This window comes from Falco cherrug, chromosome Z (assembly GCF_023634085.1).
Source record: "Falco cherrug isolate bFalChe1 chromosome Z, bFalChe1.pri, whole genome shotgun sequence".
NCBI classification, from domain to species: Eukaryota; Metazoa; Chordata; class Aves; order Falconiformes; family Falconidae; genus Falco; species Falco cherrug.
The window spans coordinates 36808752-36827653 of NC_073720.1; the positions used below are offsets into that span (position 1 = coordinate 36808752).

The window sequence follows — 18902 nt, forward strand, 5'->3', positions numbered from 1 at the left end:
GGGTACATCAGGGAGAAAACAAGATCTGACATTCAGAGCCAAAGCTGGGACCAAACATTTCATGATATTTACTAATAATATACCTATGCTGGTTTTTTAGTGTTTCATTACAAATATCTCTGTCACAGAGATCTGGAATCTGGAAACACTGAACAAGTGTGCTTTAACAGTATTTAACATGGTTTTAAGCTTAGTCCAGAGAGTTTTTTTCTGTTCAACATTACTTCTTGAGGTAGCAGCACTTTCACTCTTCCCTACTACCGTGAGCTGCAAGACCATGTTGCCTTTGAGGGTTTGAATAGTAAAGACTTGTCTTTTCAATGTATTTATTAAGCAACAATCTTCTTTTAAATACATTAACAAGAAGACCTACATTGAAAAGGTTGTGCAGTCTCCTTCTCTGGAGATTCAAAACCTGCCTGGATGCAGCTTTTGCAACCTGCTGTAGCTTCTTTAGCAGGGGGATGCACTAGATGACTCCTGAGGTCCCTTCCAAACCTGACCATTCTGAGATTCTGATTCCACTCGGTTTTTCTCCCACTTCTAAAGCTTTTGTCACTGGCTCTGGTTTCTGCATGTATCCTGGGCAGGACCACTTTTGCATTCCTAAAGTGCTCCTTGTTAGTTCCTTTTACTTTGATTGCCTCAACTTAATGTTCAGCAGCTGGTGGTCAGTTTCTCCCATTACTGTCTAATGGGTTGAATGCTGTCAGCACCAAAGTAAACTGCTTGTTTTGTTTAATGGTATCACATACTAATATTTTTAATGATTATAATTTCAGGGCACAACAGGCCAGCTCATAAACAAAGCCCCCATATTATGGCCATAAAGAAAGTTTACATCCAGACAAGGAAGCAGAAGAAACTACACTTTATTGTGGGTGGGTATGCCTACCTGCTGCCCAAAACCTCTATTATACTCCGATGCCCCACAAGGAGGTTCCGGAAATCAATGATCACTTGGCAGAAGGATGACAAGAGGCTCGTCAGCTCAGTTCACATCACTATTGCACCCTACGGGTACATGAAAATCCATCATTTGAAGCCTTCAGACACAGGGACATACACCTGCACAGCAGGGCCAGCCCAGGAGCATTTTGTAATTAAACTAATTGGAAGCAACAAAAAGATCATTACTGGTCAGCCAGCTGGTATTAGGGAGGGAGAGGTCATGAGAAAAGCCAGCTTAAATGAAGCCTTGCGAACAGAGGAGAAACGTATCAGTGGGATTCTCTTCAACGGAAGCAAGGCTGAAAAGCGAGGACACCTTAGTGATCCCAGCAGGTGGTATGATGATATCGTCTCAAGGCTGCTGCAGCACAGGGGCTGGCCAGGGGAAGATCTGGAGTCCTGGGAAACCCAGGAGTCGACAGAGAGAAATGCATCCTCAGAGGAGGACCAGAGCCGGGAGTATAGCTTGCCATTTACTATGGTTACAGAACAGAAACGCTTGGATGATATCATAAGGAATTTGTCTCAACAGCCTGAGGAGCTTAAAGATGTCTACACTGAGCAGATTGTCATGCAGCTAGCTCATGAGGTTTTCAAGAGCCACATGGAGCACCAGGAATCTGTCCTCAAAGCATCAAGGCGAAGAGTAGATTCAACCTCGGTGGAGTATCCTCTTCACAGACATGTTTCTGGATTTACCAGCTCCCTGAGGACTTCATCTGCTGAAACATTTCTTCCCACCTCTGTAGACCTGGCAAAGGGATTGCACAGACCTCATCAAAAGCCTGCCATCCTCCGAAAGATTTCAGCAGCACAACAGCTTTCTGCTTCAGAGGTCGTTACCCACCTGGGACAGACAGTGGTCCTAGCCAGTGGTACACTGAGTGTGCTCCTTCACTGTGAAGCAGTGGGAAACCCAAAGCCCACCATCACCTGGGCTAAGAATGGAGAGGAGGTGAAATACAATGATAGGTAAAGCATATTATTTAAATTTTAAGAAAATAATTGATATTTTGACTCCCCAGTTTTCATGTTTTACTGCCTGTCAGTCCCATGGACAAAACCATATTTTGCTGTAGTCCAATTTCATAGCAGAAAGAAAGGCTGACACACCTGAAGTGGTAAACAGGGCACTGTAACTCTTCAACAAGGTCTGGATGCTGGGTGGGTCTGGAGCAGCAAACAGGAACTTCTGTTGTGTTTCATTAAGCAAAAAGACAAGTTCATAAAATACTAAAATAGATAAGTGCCTACTGCAGCCCTTGGAGCACTCCACATCTGGAGACTGGAAGCCTTAGTGTATTTCCCAGTCTGAAGGTGGAGGTTTCTGCTATGAAGACTGTTTCTGAGATATGAAAACTGATTACTGATTATTATTATTATTATCCTCTGTTGGAGATATGAATTTAATTTCTCATAGTGCCCCAGCAGGGTCTATCTGACATGCTTGCGGTAGCAGAAGGTGAAGGAAGAAAGGCTTCTGCCTTCCACATGTGTATGTACGTGTAAAAGCACCACAGGACAAACCTCAGGTGGCATTACCATCACCATTCTCTGTGTATGTCCCAATAGAGGCTGGAAACTGTGGAACCATACTTCATGGATATTTGCAGCTATGCTGTCGTCTCAGCACACTGATCTCCAAGCACTAGCCTTCTGATGTGACTCAGTGCATCCTTGTCTGTTCAAACTCCAGTGTGCTGGCCCCAGATGTAGCCTGAGAACATGAGCAACAAAATGTTTTTAACAGTGTACCACAGAAATTATGCTGGTTTTCCTTCGGGTAGCTTTTACCTGCATATCACTCCATGGTGTTCATTTATGTGCGAAAGCACATGAAAAGACTATTTTCAGTGCTAATTGTGTGCTTAACTGTGTTGATAACATACATTTTTCTCATATGTATACTTGAGCTCACATTTTGGTTCTGTTCTGTGAGAAACTGGTATATAAGGATGGGCAGAGTGTAAGAGGCAGTTATATTAAGCAACATTGTACAACAAAGCAGTCCAGGCATCTGATAGAAGCTCTTTCTGCATAAGATACTGACCTCAGTTAAGACATCTGCATTTAATCATAGGGTTAGCTTAGGAAATTAGAAAAGATGGAGTCAAAAATTAATTTCCAGTGTGGTGTCTGTGGATCATGCAGTAAAGTCTTGAGTACAATTGCTCCTTCTGCATAGTTATACAATAGTTTATTAGCTCCTTTCTTGTTTTAGCAACAGAATCACTCCAAAATCATTGTTTTCTTTAATGTACTGAATTTCCAGGTTCTTATCTCTCATTTTCTGTGTCTGAGGCCTAGTAAGTGTATCAGGTTTCTTACCAAAATATGGTAACTTTTGCAGGGGGAAGGGACACTAAGAACAAGTATGTATCTTTTGCAGAAATGACAGTCTCAATCAAGGCTTTGGCCTGTAGTGTCCTTCTGTTTTGACATATTCCCGTGAAAATATCCTCATGACCCTCCAAAAGTTTCACATGTAGATTTTTATTGCCAGTGGTTACATCCTGTTGGAATTGTGCCATATTAAGGGATTAATTTTCTTTTTTTCTGTTTTTGAAATGACTGTAGTTTCTGTGGTATGCTTGAAAGGGAATGAAGGTTACATAAAGTCCACATGGTTAATGCCAGACACTACACTCATGAGAAAATTACAAGTTTATCTCACACCATATAAGCAGCCATGGTGTAGCAACGGGCAGATTCATTTAGATGACAATAAAACAGTCTTACAATTTCTGAAGTTTTAGTTTAGATTTCTTTTTAATCTTACAATGCCTTTCAACCATTTTATTTTCACTCAGTTTGGCTGAAATAGCATTAAATGCTGTGCTGTATTTCTGAATTATCAGGCAAATACGTGTGCTCAAAATTTCTATTGGAAAGACTTGGGGAAGTATGGTTTATTTGCCAGTTAGTAGCATTACTCTGCTTTAAAGGTTGAGGCCATTTCCACTTTATGAACTTCCTTCTGTACTCATCACTCCAGGTTGGCGGGTGAGGTTGATCCAACATGAAGCACTGGGCTTCAGAGATAGTCAGCATTTGTAACTTTTCAGTTAATGGAAGTTTAGAAATCATGGTGCATATAAAAATTGGGTTGTGGATGTTTTACTGGGTTCTTAACAGCGGTATTCTGGTCCTGGCTCAGAATAGTCTTGCTGGCTGCCAATCAGCTGTACAAATGAAAGCCACGATTTAAGCAGTGTCACAGTGTAGTGCTGCAAACTGCAAGGCCATCTGCATGCGGTGGTGTTTGGTATGCTTGAGCTGTCTTTCAGCTCTGCAGCTTGTCTTCTCCACACATTGCCAGCCTCTGAATGGAAATGAGAAACCAGTTTTCTAGCCCTCCTCCTTCTTAATGGAGTAAGAAAATTAATAGAGATGGGTCTTCCCATACCAGTATCAAAGAGAGACACCTTTGGTGAGGAAGGTCAGAGAGTGGTGCTGAAGTCCCTCAGCTCATGTCCGACCGAGTATACTGAGATTCCAGTTGTATCTGGTTTTTGTTGTGATTTTTAGAGTGTAGGCTGCTGGTTTTAGGTTGGGTGATAGCAATCTGTATTGTGTATTACCAAATACCAAGATAAAGGCACGCACTTTCATGTGTTGTGGCCATGGATTTCATCTGGACCAGTGATGTAGCAACACATGGCTCTATTCCCATTGCCTCTTTCCATGAGCTGTTCCCTCCACCTGGCAGTATTTAGGACTCCCACTAGAAGTATTTATGACTCCCACCACATAGCTCCACTTGCAAAATTAATTTCTTAGTTTAGTTTAGGCACTGTCACAAAAAGATATAACACAGGCCCCAAAAAAGTGTTGGTTTTCAGTTACTCAATAGAATGAAAACATATAACACAAAAAGCTGCAGCAGTTGAAAATATATGTGTGGTTCCAGTAAAAGATCTTTGACTTGAATTTGCGTATTCAGCCTGGGTACCTATTTAACACGAGTGTCTATAATCTCTCCTAAGGTTAAAGTGTCAGGTTAACACCAGCATGGGTTCTCAGTGCACTTTCAGAGCCTGCTAGCATCTATACCAAAGTCTGGAGACTTCCGTAGATGCTGGAAAATGTTCTATTTCAAAGAAAATTCAGATGACTTCCTTACGAACCCATTTTAGAAGTGAAAAATCTGTATGGGATTTATGCATTGTTTAGCAAGCCTTCCAAGTAAGCTGTAAATTCCACCACTGGAAACCCATCGGTACTTGATAATTCAACTTTCCAAAAACAGAAATGTGTTTTATAAATGGACATGAAACAGAATGTAAACAGTAGGTGATACAGAGTTAGGTGTTTGCGAGGTGCCATCTCAATTAGTCACAGATATAAGTCCTATAATTTTTTTTTGTCTTGGACACAATGGATGCAGTGTGGAACAACTGACATGAAACTGATTAAACATCAAGCTGTATTATTTTAAGTCCATAAATGAGATTCTGAAGACATGCTGCTGACAGAAAGAATTGCTACAGCTGGTGTTTTTTTCACCACTGACAAGCAACCCAATACTTAACAAAAATAGCTATCTATGAGCAAATAGGGAATCCAACCAAAATAATTCTATACAAAGAGGGATAATAAAAGATCTGCTTTCAAGAAAAGCAGCTAGGCCAAGTTGTGACACACAACCGCATTATTGAAAAGAAACGGACATTAGCTTTGTTTCTAAAGGACATTAAAACAGGTTGAAAAGATAGAAAGATGGAGCAGTGTTGGGGTTTGGCTTTTTTTCAAGGCAGGTACCTACCTGTCCTGTTTCTATTTCTAAAAATAGTTGCGCTACATCTTGAAGTGACTTAAGCTGACAGAGATTTATATCAGCAGTTGATTAACAACAAACAAATTATGATCCCTTGCGTTTTAGAAGATGCAATATTAAGCAAGGTCTTTCCTCAACCTAAAGGTGACAGAAACAATTCTAAAAACTTTTTATATTGGGTTGTAGTTGTTTGTTTGGTGTAGGAGTGACTGATCAGCTTACATACTATATTTGCACACATGCAGGCAGAACACACCCAGCTTTTAACTGCTATATGCTAGTGTAATTTGGGACAAATTCTGAAGCTTTAATGAATTCCATGTAGAGATTGAACCAGTCGGTGTCAAACTAAAAAATTTATGTGTGAGCTACTGATGCATGCTAACACTGGTTTTGTAAGTAAATTACTTCATCAGTTTCTGGCACTGTTAGCAGTGGCTAACTAGAAGTCTGCCCTATTTATGACTAAGTGGTAAGAAAGAAATGATCCTTGAAAGCAGAAGTGGGGAGGGAATTCTTTCAACTATTGAGGGTTTTTTGCTGTTCAAGCAAAATGCAATTTAAACATTATTAATGTCTGTTTTGCAAATGTGAATTTTTCTAGGCGCTTGGAAAGCTTCATTGACAAAAGGCAGGTCTTTCCTTTTATTAATAATAATATTTACCATTATTACTCAAAAAATGGTCAAAAAAGAATTTTAACTCTGCATTTTTTCCTATAATAGATTTTGATTGGTGGTCCTAATCTGGTTTGTTTTAGAGATCCACCACCCACAGTGTTGTGCAAGATCAAGTATCTGCTGAATTTTTGTCCATGAGACACCAGTTTTCACTGAGGGGGGAGGGGCGGGAGTGGAGAGAAACTCATCTATTCCAGGATCTGTGAGCAGACTTTTGTTGTATGTGTTTTACAGGCATAATCCTCCCACCACTTTCACCCTTGTCTCTGTCAATCATAGTCTCAACCAAGAGTTCATGTACAACAGCTGCTGAAAGTTGCTGCTGAGAAAAATAATTTGTGATTAGGTTTTATCAACAGTTTCAGCTAAAAAATTAAAAGAGAAAGGAACAATAACCATGACATAACTGTGCTGAAATTAAGGGTACATATGCGTTGACAAGAGCCCATGGACAGAATTCCTGCTCAAACAGGTATATGTCAGGACCTGGTGGGGTTATACTACTGCAAAACTGACTGTGAAAAGTAGTTCTTAAGAACTCTAAGACCTCATTCATCCCATTTACCCAAGGGCAGTACACTGAGATCACAGCAGGTTCCTTTTAGTGGCAGAGGAAAGAAACACTTGGTACAGCCCAAGGAGGAGCTGAATATTCATTCCTCTGTATTCACTGAATATTAGGGGAGCCACGAGACTGATGGGTTTGTACAAACTGCTCAGCAATTAAAGAATGTGGAGCCTCTTTCAGGCTTTGATGCTGAGCTTGTGCTTCACTTCACTTCTTCCTGCCTTCTTCAGCAGGTTTCATGAATTTTCCCTTGCAATAATTCGGCATTTTCTTTACTTTTGGTGCTACTACTTTGCAGAACTGGGAGACAGGGAGGCTAGGCGACTCCTTCAGCATTATGCAGGAAGTGACACAGCAGCAGAGGAGGTTTCACAACCACAGGCAGGTGTTCTAAATACTCAGCAATCTTTCTCTAATACACCTATCAGCAGCAGAACTGGGAACAAGACTAAAATTTTTAAAGGCCTGAACTGTAAAAAAAAAAAGTAAACCTGAAAAAATCCCAGTAAGTTTATTCATGCTCACGCAAACTAAAAGACCGTTAAATGTTTCTTTCTGCTTTACTCCAGGATGCTACTTCAGCCTGATGACTCCTTGCAGATTCTAGCACCTGTGGAAGCTGATGTGGGTTTCTATGCTTGCAATGCATCCAATGCCCTGGGATCTGACTCTGTCTCTATTGCTGTCACTCTAGCAGGTAAATTGTTCACTCTCTGTGATTGTAGGATGGTCCTTGCCACTTGTGTGATTCTGCACAGAAACTGTTAGGGAACAGGTGGCTGAAGATGCTGTGTGGGCAAGGTGGGTCAACAGAGATATACTGCTGAAAACACAGGGCATGAACTCTGGAAAACCCGGAGGCATAGTGCAGCTTTCACAGTTAGTTTGTGAGATTTGTGGATTTCTGCAAGAGATTGATGCTTTTTCTCACTTGCTCCATCTGTTATGCTCTCATCCTGGTTATTCATAGCCTATATGGTCAGCGCAGTCCAAGCCTCCCAATTTGTATGCTTCCTTTTAAACCTATCACTGATCTCTTCAAGTCTAACAGACTCATTGAAGGACTTATTCAGATGTACATTAGGCAAGCCTGAAAAATAGCAGAGCTGAAGAGCCAGGCCCTTGCAAGATCAAGCCCTTGTATCATATTTGATCCATTGTGGCAGAAGAATGGCTGACACTTTCAATTGCTGGGAAACAGATGTTCACAAAAAATTAACTTCTAGGTTTATATTTACCTAGTATCAGGTGAGTTCTAAAGCAGACTAAATATCCTTTGTTAGCTTAGATTTCTGTTCTAAAGAAAACACACCTGAATAAAAGCCAAGGGCAAGGGGAGGTAGTGCGTGAATCCAGCTTCTTCAAGGTTCATTGATAGGCAATGTCAGCAGGCTCACAACCACATCAGGACCAGCAGAAAGGCAGAGCAGCAAACGTGAATGAGGAGCTGTTGAGTAAGATGAAGAGACAGAAGAGACAGACAAGGACTGTGACAAGGCAGAGAGGTCTTGGAGAAGGAGGATACTATTTATCACAAAGGAAACACATTAGAAATGCTAGAAAGCTTATTGATTTTTCAGACCTCTCCATTTTACTGCTTCAGAATGTGAAAGTATTTGGAGGCCTCCAAGGTGCAGGCAATGACCATCAGCTGCCAATGTATCCATGTGTAATTAAAGGAGGGAATAGCAGTTGATGAGTTTGAGGGTTTTTTACACCAAGCACAGAGAAACTTTCAGGCAAGAAGAGCATAAGGAAAATCTAAGAATGAAGCAATGGCCTGCAGTGAAGTTCTGATGATCAGTAAACCAACTGGAAAGAGACCTTGTCTGTCCTTTAGAAGGAGAACAGCTGAATCCCCCAGAGTGGAAAAGGAAGATCTGCATCAGAGCTACATATTACATGTAGGCAAAAACAAAGATACTGATCCTTTGTACACTACTGCAGATCAGCAATATCTTTGCTGAATTCCAGGCAGCAGGGCAGTGGTGTTGCTGCTAAGACAGTTAGGAGCAACTCCATAGTAATCCTCTTTTATTGCACCAGCAAGCAGCTGAATACAAGATTTAAAAAATATTTTTAATATAATTTATAATAAAAAAATATTTATTAAAGTCAAAAGTACTATTCTATCCCTATTGCTTCAGTGAGTTTAAAAGCCAGTTTTGTACGACGTAATTTGTGTGGAGACAATACTGTGTGAAGCCACAGAAAAATAAATTGAGCATTAGGTGTCCATGTGGCACAGGAAGACTAATAGCTGTTTTATTATAATTAATTATCAAGGCTGTTCTTTTAACTGTTTTTAGATGAATTAATATTCATGCACCCCAGACTCAAGCTGAACTCTGCTTAGGAACTGGTATACACTTCCACCTCACATCCAAAACAAAGAGCTGAACATTTTATAAAATGAGGCCATAAATATCAACATGAGATATTGAGCAGGTTTTGGAACAAAGCAACAAACTTTCTGGCAGAATGGAAGTACTTTCTCAAAAAAAACCTGGAAAGCTGAGACTGTCCTTAGAGGCATCAGGAGTGGGGCGGAAAGCTTTTTTCATTGAAGAATTTTCTGATTCATTTAACACATGCATGGAAAAAAAGATAGTGGAATATGCTTCCATTTTTATCAATGGTTTGTTACTTTTTATGGGTTGAACAGCTAAAAGATTTTTAATCTTTTGATGAGATTGGGGAAACGAATCAGGAAAATAAAAGGCTGATGTATAGCTGAAGAATTCTTTTCTTTTCTTTAGGCTTTGCCGCAAAACATTAAAACCTTGAGAGATATTTCAACAATAAAATGTAATATTTTACTTTGCTATTCTTAGGCATTAAAAGCACCAAAAGAGAAATAAAAAAAATACAAAAAAAGAACCCAAACTGATATGACAGGAATTCCAGATAAAATGAATATTTTAAAAGCCCTGGAAATATATGCAGAAATTTATAGTTAGGACTGAATTCAATCTTCAAGACTCCCCATGAGCTCAATAAATCCACTTTTTTTTTTTCTCACCTACATATTTTCTTCCTTGACCACCTTCAAATTAACATGCAAATGAAGCCAGCGGTAGACATTAGCCTAGAACTGCAGCTTTTGAAGGCAAATGATATCTGAACCTGTTTTGTATCTGACACTTCATTTAAAGGGGAAAAAAATGTGTTTATAGATTTTTGGATAAAGAGTTTGTAAATACAACAAGTCAAAAACACCCAAGTCCCATACCATTTGAAGTGATGTCGTGTTCTACCCCTCCATCCATCATCCTGCCTGCAAAGCATCTTTTCTGGGGCAGGGGCCTGCCTTAACTCAGCTCTGTCAGCTCTGCTGCTTCACTCCCCTTTCTCAGAGCTAAGCCCGAGTATCTCTGAACTGTTTTGTGTCATGTAGTCATGCCTTTACAGTACTCCTATGAAAGGAGTACTAGAAGGCTCCTTAAGCCCCTGTTGGTAGATAACTCCACAGCTAATCCCACATGGTCAGGGACAACAGCAGGAGAACACCTTGACCCACTTGCTTGCTGTCACCTATGTTGGAAGCACACTGAAAACAATTTGGAAAGTTTGCTGCAGGCAAAGAAGGTATCTGTTAGAGACGAACAATGTTAAAGCATAGCACCGTTACTACGGGCTTTAGGAACACAAAATGGGTTAGCTCACAGAAAGTAGCTTGTTTATGTCCCTCATTTTCTGACACTAGCCATTATGAGAAAACTTTCTGGTTATGGTGTGGTCTTCCCAATCCCCGTGTTTCCACTATAGACTAAAGAAAACACATTTGATGTGTAGAAACAGCTTGCAGGTTGCTGTAAACCTCCCTCACTATTAATGTGCCTGTAGCCATCACTCAGGATTCTTTTCCCTATGTTTGGCCTTTGGCAAAGGGTGGTATTTTGGTTGCAGTACCACGCAAACATCTTGCTGCAGCAGCCTCAATTGTGCTGGTGTTTATTGATCCAGCTGGTTCTTATTTGTGTCCATATGGCTTTAATGCTATCCTGCCTCTGCTCTAAGCATGCTTTTTCTTTTTCCAAGACAGCTTTTCCCATGCAATTTGGTGACACCAATATTATAAAAAGCAGGTGGGTGTCCCAGAGTGTCCCAGGCCATCTGTCCCATGCAAGCTCAGTGTGCTTGTCTGATAAATCATGTTGGTTCTTCTCTGCAGGAAAGCCACTGATAAAGGCATCAAGAGCTACTGTGATAAACACTGAATTTCCAGCTGTTACTGTGGATATCGGAAGCACAGTGAAAACAATCCAAAGAGCAAATGTTACAATCAGCTGCCAGGTTGCAGGTGAGAAATTACTTGGTTTCCCATGCAGATGCCTTCAGCTATAGATTTCTGCCGGGTTCTTTGCTAAGTTAGTGTCTCCAGGTGCAGCTGGGTGAATGCAAGGTTTTCCTAGAACTTGGGCAAACTTCTTCACTTCCATTAATTCCTAGCATAGAAATTTCCCTCCTTTTATCAATACCAACAAGAAAAGTGTATTGGCTTTAGAAAATCTAGAAGATACAACAGGCATCTTTGTTAAAAATACACAGTATGGTGCGGGTACAAAAAAACATATATATTCCTACCTGTTGGGCATGTTTGGTGAGAATATACAAGCATGGACTGACTGACTTATTTCCTCATTGATGAGGTTTTTAAAGTCCACTCCAGTTCCTTCTTTTCCTTCCAAACTCTTTTTTTCAAATTAAGAGTATGTTAGCACACTCTTACTGATTTTTCTTTTTTCATCTTGGGAGTGCCAGAACTCAGAGGAATTCTGCTGAAACAGGGTTCTCCCTGAAACTGTTTTCCAGCCAGAGACTGAATAGCCCTCAGTCTTATGGCAGTAGTTTTCCTCTCTCCAACGGTGACCAAAAAAAGTTGATCTTATCTGTGTGTTGCAGTTGGTGGGAATGTTGGTACGGGAAGCAGGGGTGGGCAGAGAGAGATATCTGGGAAATCTCTACAGAACCAGGGCCAAACCTTTGATTCATTACACCTTCATGCACAGTGTGAGGGAGAACAGGAGGGGAAGGGAGCAGCTTATAAAATGCAAAGTGAGCCGTGCTGAGTATTACACAAGTATCTGCAGTGGAGATTTATATGAAGTCCCTTACACCCTTGCTTTAGCTTCTTATACCTAGCAGTTATTTCAGATTACCCTAATTAAGCATCTGCACTGCAAATATCCAAATATCCTGCTCTTTTTTTTACACTTTTTACTCACTTCAAGCACTTAGTGAATGTCAGTTTTCTTTCTTCAGGCGCTGCCAACCACACCTCTATGCAAATTATTAAGTGAAAAGAGTATTTGGCTCAAGTTTCATTATTTGGTCGTTTGTCCTTTAGCAAAACATTCACAATAGCTGTGCAAATACTAGGCTGGGATTCCAATTTATTGATTACTTTCAGTGGGATTCATGAAAGAAAAATACAGTATCATTTTTTCCTAGCGGTTCATGACGGAATAAATTCAGTAATTCTGTTGCCCTTTCAACATAGACACTAGACACTCACTTGCAATCAGACCAATGTTCAGTGCCTTTCAAACACAAGGAGATGAAAACTGTACTGTTTTTCCCGAGGCCCTTGCATGCCACCTGCACTGCCAGTGTGTGAAAGAAGCTAAGTGGTATATGAACATAAATTATTTTAGATTTCTGGGTTCTCTCAGCTGCAGATGGGGAAGCCCCATAGATGTAGACAATGACTGCTGATTTAAGAAGTGCAGCCATTTCCCTTCAGTATGAAGACATCATGAAATGAACGGGATGTGGCTAAGCAAAGTTGCCACAGTTCTTATTGCATCAGAAAACTACAGGAAGGGAGGACAACATGGTCAGGGGCACTAATACAGTGCCTTTTCTGAGAGGAAAATAATCTCCAGCAATTTTATGCAGCCTATCTAGCAGGACAAAGTCATCCACAATGGAAAATTTTAGCAGTGTCACAGTAGAATCACTACCATATCTCCCGGAAGAAGGCTTTTTGCAATCTAGTAACTTTACTGTATATTGGATTCTTCTATGATATAGAAAAAAATTGCTTAATTTATGATTTTTTTTCATGGGCATTTATCTTCTGCTACTGCCTCTGCAGAAAATGTCAAATACGACATCAGAGATTAATACTGTTGAAATTATGATAAAGTCATAAACCACAAGTTGAGATGTTACACAGGTAATGAGAGTGAGTAATGAGGAAAGAAATATTTTACAGGAATTAGAATCCTATTTTCATACAAATAGTGTTGATAATTAAAAAACAATTTTAAAAAAGAGCTGCATATGGGAAGAGGTCTAGGAACAGAGTGATTTCCATCAGCTGTCTCACCTTTGTCTGGGAAATAGATCATCTCATAAAACCTGTTGAAGAACTTGACAATAAAAATAATTTTCCTTCTAATATAAGCACAGATTTTTTGGTTTAGCATCAGGGTTGTGATTGTCTAACCTTTTAATATTTCTTTTTATCATTCTACTTAGAATGATCAATTCTAAGGTGAAGAGTAACATGCACTACTGCTTCAGTCAGCAAATGTGTCTTATCCTAGTGACTTCTTCAGAGTAGATGGAGTTTACAGCTATGTGGTTTGCCAAAGTTCCCCAGAAGGCACTAACAGTGAAATGACCATCAAATCACAGTAAATTAATGTGCAATGTTTGATGCAGTAACATCAGATAATAAAAGAAAAATTAGAACGTGAGAATTAAGTGAACATAATTAGAAAGCAAACCAACATATACAGAAATTATGTGGAGAATATCCAGATGAAAAAAAAACCTCTTCGCACAGCTTTGTAAAGCTACAGTCTTTTTTCTTCTAGTACTTTCCCTCTAGTCATTTCAGGATGCCCTGAGCCAGCATAGCAACTAAGAGTTGTCCCAGATCCAGATGAGGTACCTGTTAATCTCATCGTTGTTAGCTATGTTGTTATCACAGTGTTGTATAGCCTGTAGTATAGGACCATGCATGTATTGGATCTTGGAGTTTTGTCTCATATAAGGACACATCTTTACTGAGAGTCAACAGGACAGCAGAATAAATATTTATATGAGAAATATTAAGTATAAGGATTGGTTATGACATTTTCTAAAACTACTCCTGCTGTCAAGGGACAAAAGTATACACTTGCTCCTGACAGGTGTTGATAAGCCTGGAGAAGGTTTCCTAAAAACAGGAGATAATGAAAAAGAACATTACCAGAGCCTAGGAAGTAATTTTATATTGCTCTTTAACTTCTTATGAAAGGCGTAAACACTGTCAAAATCTATGTTCTCAGCTTAAACTTACAGATACTGGCTGTAAGACAAGGAAAAACAAAATCATTCTGGGTGCATTAGAGTTTAATTGGCCCCTGATATGAATCACGTCAAGATGAAAATCTGTTTTGGTTATACCACAAACAGTGGTGTGGTTTTTTTCAAGGTTGAAAATCGGCCTTATTTCACTTGACATAATTTCACTACTTTGTTCACAGAGATGAAAGGATTTCTTAAACATAGTTAGGAGAATGCAGTCAGTCCCAGATTTCTCCAGGAATAATCCTAAGGTAACTCCTACCCAGAACTCCACTCAGGAGTCTTGCAGATGCCTGTGAGTTCCAGCTGGAGGATTTTCTCCAAGCTTCAAAAAGCCAACAGCATTTCTGAATGGGCAATTTGATTGCTGTAGGCAATTTCACTTCCAAATGGGATGTAGAAGTAATCTGGATCACATCAGTATCACTAGGAAGCTTTCTGTTGACTTCAGCACTGGAATTGTGCAGATAGTCATTCAGATACCAGAAGCTTCAATCATTCTGGCCCAAGCTGTTATTGAAAATACAGTTGGACATGAAAGACGAAACAAATTTAAAAAATCTGTTTCATAGGGCATTTTTCCATGCTGTCCTTCAGACCATAAGACTTCTAACAGAGGCACCTGTCTGAAAAGTGTCATATACCATTAGTCACTCTTGAGTCAGAACAGATTTGGAATAGTAACTTAAAGTACATTACTATCCTGCCTTGTATGGCCTTCTCTCTCTGATGTTTCAGCTTGAAGTTTTTTCAACTGTTCTAAACATTCCTTTCCTGTCCATTTCATCTGTATGCTGGAGGTTATACTTACCTTGCTTTATGACTCGTGGCATTGTAAACCAGTCACCACTGCTAGATCCTTGTATTGCTATGCCTCCTTCGTCAAAAACTCCTGGTTTAGCAAAATTATCTTGATTAACATGCACAGTTCTGCTTGCTGCATATCCCAGGTAGCCTTTTTGTGCTGGATACATGCACAGTGATGGAGGGGAAAGCTAAAGAATAGATTTGGGTAACTATTCACTATCTAAAGACTTGCCTGCCCAGCAACATGAGTTCTGTTTCCAGCTGGCACCTCTCAGACTTTCAGTCTCTGTGATTGTTTCTGCAAGGCAAACACACTCAGCCCTCTGTCCTTTGTCGTTCACTTGTTACCCAGCAAAACTGAATGAAATGCTCTTGCTACTTTCCACCCCTCACGGCAATGCTGTGCAGTGATGTGTTTGCTCATCCCTGTGCTGGCTGCATTCTATTCCTATCTTGATGCTTACAAGTGTCACTAAAGGCAGAAGCACAAAGGAAAATGAAGTTGCTACTCACTGACAAACTGCTTATCTTCCCTAAAGCAAACTGTAGGGACAGCTGTACAGGTTAGTTTCAAATAATGCCCTGTTATAGTGGAAACTTCATATTAAAGACAGAGGAAAAACACCCTTTGCAAAGTATCAGTCAGAAAACTATTTTTGTAGAGCTTTTTAGGTACAGTGCACCTTTTCTAGACTCAACAGTAATACCTCAACAGTAAGGAGTCTTACCTTTAACCTCTTGTTGCTTCTTCTGCTAGTGAAGTGTATACAGGAGGAATCTGCCTTTCTGGACTAAGACTATCCAAGCAGTTGTCTGCAAGAAGAATATTAGTTTTATTTGTCTCTGTATGTATTTATTTATTTTATTTGAGTCCTTGCTCTTGAGGACTGTGGTCATAGGAAGTCCTCATCTTCTCAGCACTCCTCATCCCTTCCTCTTGTCCCACTATTTGCACTTATCTTCCATTATTTTCAAGAAAAACTTGAAAGCTCCACCCAGTTTTGGTCGTCAAAGAAGGAAGATGAGCCCTGGTTGGAATTAGAGAAAACTTCACAATTTCATATGTGATTGTTTATTTCTGAGGTACATTTCTTGATACTTCCATGACTGAACTCTGCAATAGCCATAATGTGAAAACCTGTGCGCTGTAAGTAGCTTAGCCTGCAAAAGAGAATGGATCATACCTTCACTAGTGGCATTCGGAGGACAAGCGCTGGGATGTGAGTGTTTTCCCATCCCAGGGGCTGCAGAACTAGAAAAGTCTCCATTTTCTCTCCTTTGCTCTTTGGAGCTCACCTCTCAAACTTCCTTTCCCTGTAATGGAAACACAATAAATATGCAGGCTTGAATAAACTCAGGGGTTGTGGTTGTTTGCTATCCTTCTGTTGGCTGAACTCCCCTGAGGACTCTGGAAAAAATCAGAGTGAGGTTTTAAGTGGTGGTCAGCCCACCCATGCCACATAGGTCAAAGAGTAGCAGCCAGAGGGACAGCTGCGTAATGGTCATATCCCAGCGGGGGGGCAGGGAGGGGAGCATGTCAGAAACAGGCCAAAGCCCATCCTTTTAAAAAAGCTGAGTTGTAGCAATACAAAAGAGGATAAACCTTTGGAAAACAGCAGCATAGGCAAGAATGATTAGTTCTCTGGGTATGCCATGAAGGGTCCAGATTAGCATATGCTATTTACCCTCAGACAAAGGTGAGAAAAACCCTGCAGTCTTTTATAGCCTGCTTCCTGCTATTTTCTGAATGTGGACAAGACCCTCTGCCCTTACAAGGCTTCAGCTTTCCTTCCTGGCTGCCAGGCTCACACATACTCATTCCAGATGTCTTGGCAAAGTCACCAGGTGACTCATGGAGAGGTGGAAAAAAGGCCACAATCCTTTGATGTGGAAGAATAGGAAAAAATCTCCCCTTCCCACTTCCATCTGCACATGCTTAGCAAGGCACCTGCAATCAGGCGCTTACTGCAAATACAGTCAGATGGGTGGCCATGCTCAGTGACCACAGCCCGAGGGAGGTATTTCTGATGCCAGGGCCACAGAACTGACAGTAGGGTGGGTTTTTTTGGCATGGAGGCACAACCAGAAAGGTAGTGCAATGGGCAGAAGAACATGTTGCTGTGACATGAGGCAGGGAACGGTTTAGGTGGGCAGCAGATACTTAAGAATACCTGCCTGTATGCATGATCTTAATCTACAGTAGACATAAGGAAACTGAACGTTCATGTGAAAGAGATTAACTGTGTCCCACATACAGACAGTACCGCAAGCAGGAGAGCATGCGCTCCAGCAGTTACCAGGATTGGCGATGTGCTGCTCCTTACAGCCATGGGTCCACACAATATCATTTCCTCCCAGGCACAGCTCCAGAGGCCTATCCCATCTCTTAAGACTTTCAATACCATTTCACATAAACCAATTGCTTACTAGTCAGTAAAACTAAGTTACCTGATCTGGTATGCATTTAAACTGAGGTGGAAATCCCTATGTCAAAGAAATACTATCTACAGCGAGACCAGAGGTCTTGCCAGCTACACATGAGAACCCATTCTGGTTTTGTTGGGTACAAAAGGGTACCCAACAGAGATAGCTGGGACCTTAGATCCAAGCCACAAAAGGAGGCAATTCTTCCTGTAGCAGGTTATGGATCTGTAACGGTCTGTTGTCTGAGGCCTCCTGGTGAGATTGCTGAAACTGCTTTTCTGAAGATGTAAATGCTAAATTGTTTGCATAATTTCAAAAAGGAAGATCACATGAGTTAAAAGAAATCCATGGAGCGCTCCTAACTGCACAGAAACTACTTCAGGCTCCAAAAGTTCCTGAGTTGAAACTACTGGGAGGCTGGGAGAGGCACGAGCTTATGGCTTCTTCCAGAGACAGCGTACTAGGCTAGATTAACATTGTTCTGATGCAATATAGGCTTGCTTTTAAGATTAATGAGTCCAAAGTTTGCTTGTGCAACTCTGGGACACTGAAAGGGAAGACTTCAATTCAGTTTTAACTCTTCTGCTCTGTCTCAAGGTGATCTAAGAAACACAAAGATAGGCAATGTGAAAGAATTGATTAAACACTTCTGAAGTGCAAAATATTCACTACAAAGTCATATTAAAATCTTGTTTTAACTGCTCTATCTTAACATTTTTTTCTGTAGCAACCATAACACTGTTTAGCAACTACTGTATCTTACTTGTGTTATGTTTTGTCAATGTTTTCGCAGGTGTTCCTGAAGCAGAAGTTACTTGGTTTAAGAACAAGGTCAAGCTGTCCTCTGCTCACCATCCGAATGATGGGTTGCTGCTAATTGTAAACGTTTCCCTGTCAGATCAGGGGTTGTACTCCTGCAAGGCAGCCAATCTTCGTGGGGAGGTAACTGAAAGCTCCCAGCTGTTGGTTCTTGGTGAGTCCAGGGTATTTTGCACTTGCAGCAATAGTAAAGTGGCTGCTGGCACATCCAGGCAGCAGTACTAATCAGAGTATGTGGAAAGAGGGAACGGCATACAGGAAGCCCTGTTCTAAGGAAAGAACCAGTCTGCATTTGTTCACTGGGCAGCGTCACATGAAACAAGGTGGTGGTAAAAGGAAAATGGATAAGGAGAAAATGTTTAAGCACAGGGACTGCACCTCCCAGTACTGAGATACTTAGTTTCACTCTTTCAGACTTACTAGCTAACAAAAGCATTTATTAACCATTTCTTAAAGTGGCTCTCTTGAAATAAGAAAGATGCCACCTGTCCCCTGTGAAGTGCTTTGCGTCTGCTGAGCAGACATTCCGTACATGGCTGTGTGATACAGACCCATTTCACACCTGGTACACACC

The 18902-nt window shown here is 40.7% G+C and overlaps 1 protein-coding gene and 2 long non-coding RNA genes across 4 annotated transcripts in view; 1 reads left to right on the forward strand and 2 right to left on the reverse strand.

The window, feature by feature from the left end:
- The window catches only part of LOC129734745 (uncharacterized), a 39435-nt gene extending 22983 nt beyond the window's left edge, over positions 1-16452 (reverse strand). The window contains exons 1-2 of one of the 2 annotated variants that reach the window (XR_008730290.1): positions 16270-16452; positions 15814-15898 (exon numbers count right to left, since the gene is read on the reverse strand). This is a non-coding gene — a long non-coding RNA (uncharacterized LOC129734745). The remainder of the gene's footprint in view (positions 1-15813; positions 15899-16269) is intronic. The other variant, XR_008730289.1, reaches the window with a different exon arrangement.
- ADAMTSL1 (ADAMTS like 1) overlaps positions 1-18902 on the forward strand; it is a 190982-nt gene that overhangs the window by 142952 nt on the left and 29128 nt on the right. The window contains exons 19-22 of the mRNA XM_027807903.2: positions 783-1923; positions 7546-7673; positions 11151-11279; positions 18303-18482. Of these exons, the coding sequence (XP_027663704.1) occupies positions 783-1923; positions 7546-7673; positions 11151-11279; positions 18303-18482 (1578 nt within the window). The remainder of the gene's footprint in view (positions 1-782; positions 1924-7545; positions 7674-11150; positions 11280-18302; positions 18483-18902) is intronic.
- LOC114016338 (uncharacterized) lies at positions 1620-8425 on the reverse strand. Its single transcript, XR_003560744.2, has 4 exons — positions 8289-8425; positions 2065-2668; positions 1799-1889; positions 1620-1702 (listed from the first exon to the last, which is right to left on the reverse strand). It is a non-coding gene; the product is annotated as an uncharacterized LOC114016338 (long non-coding RNA).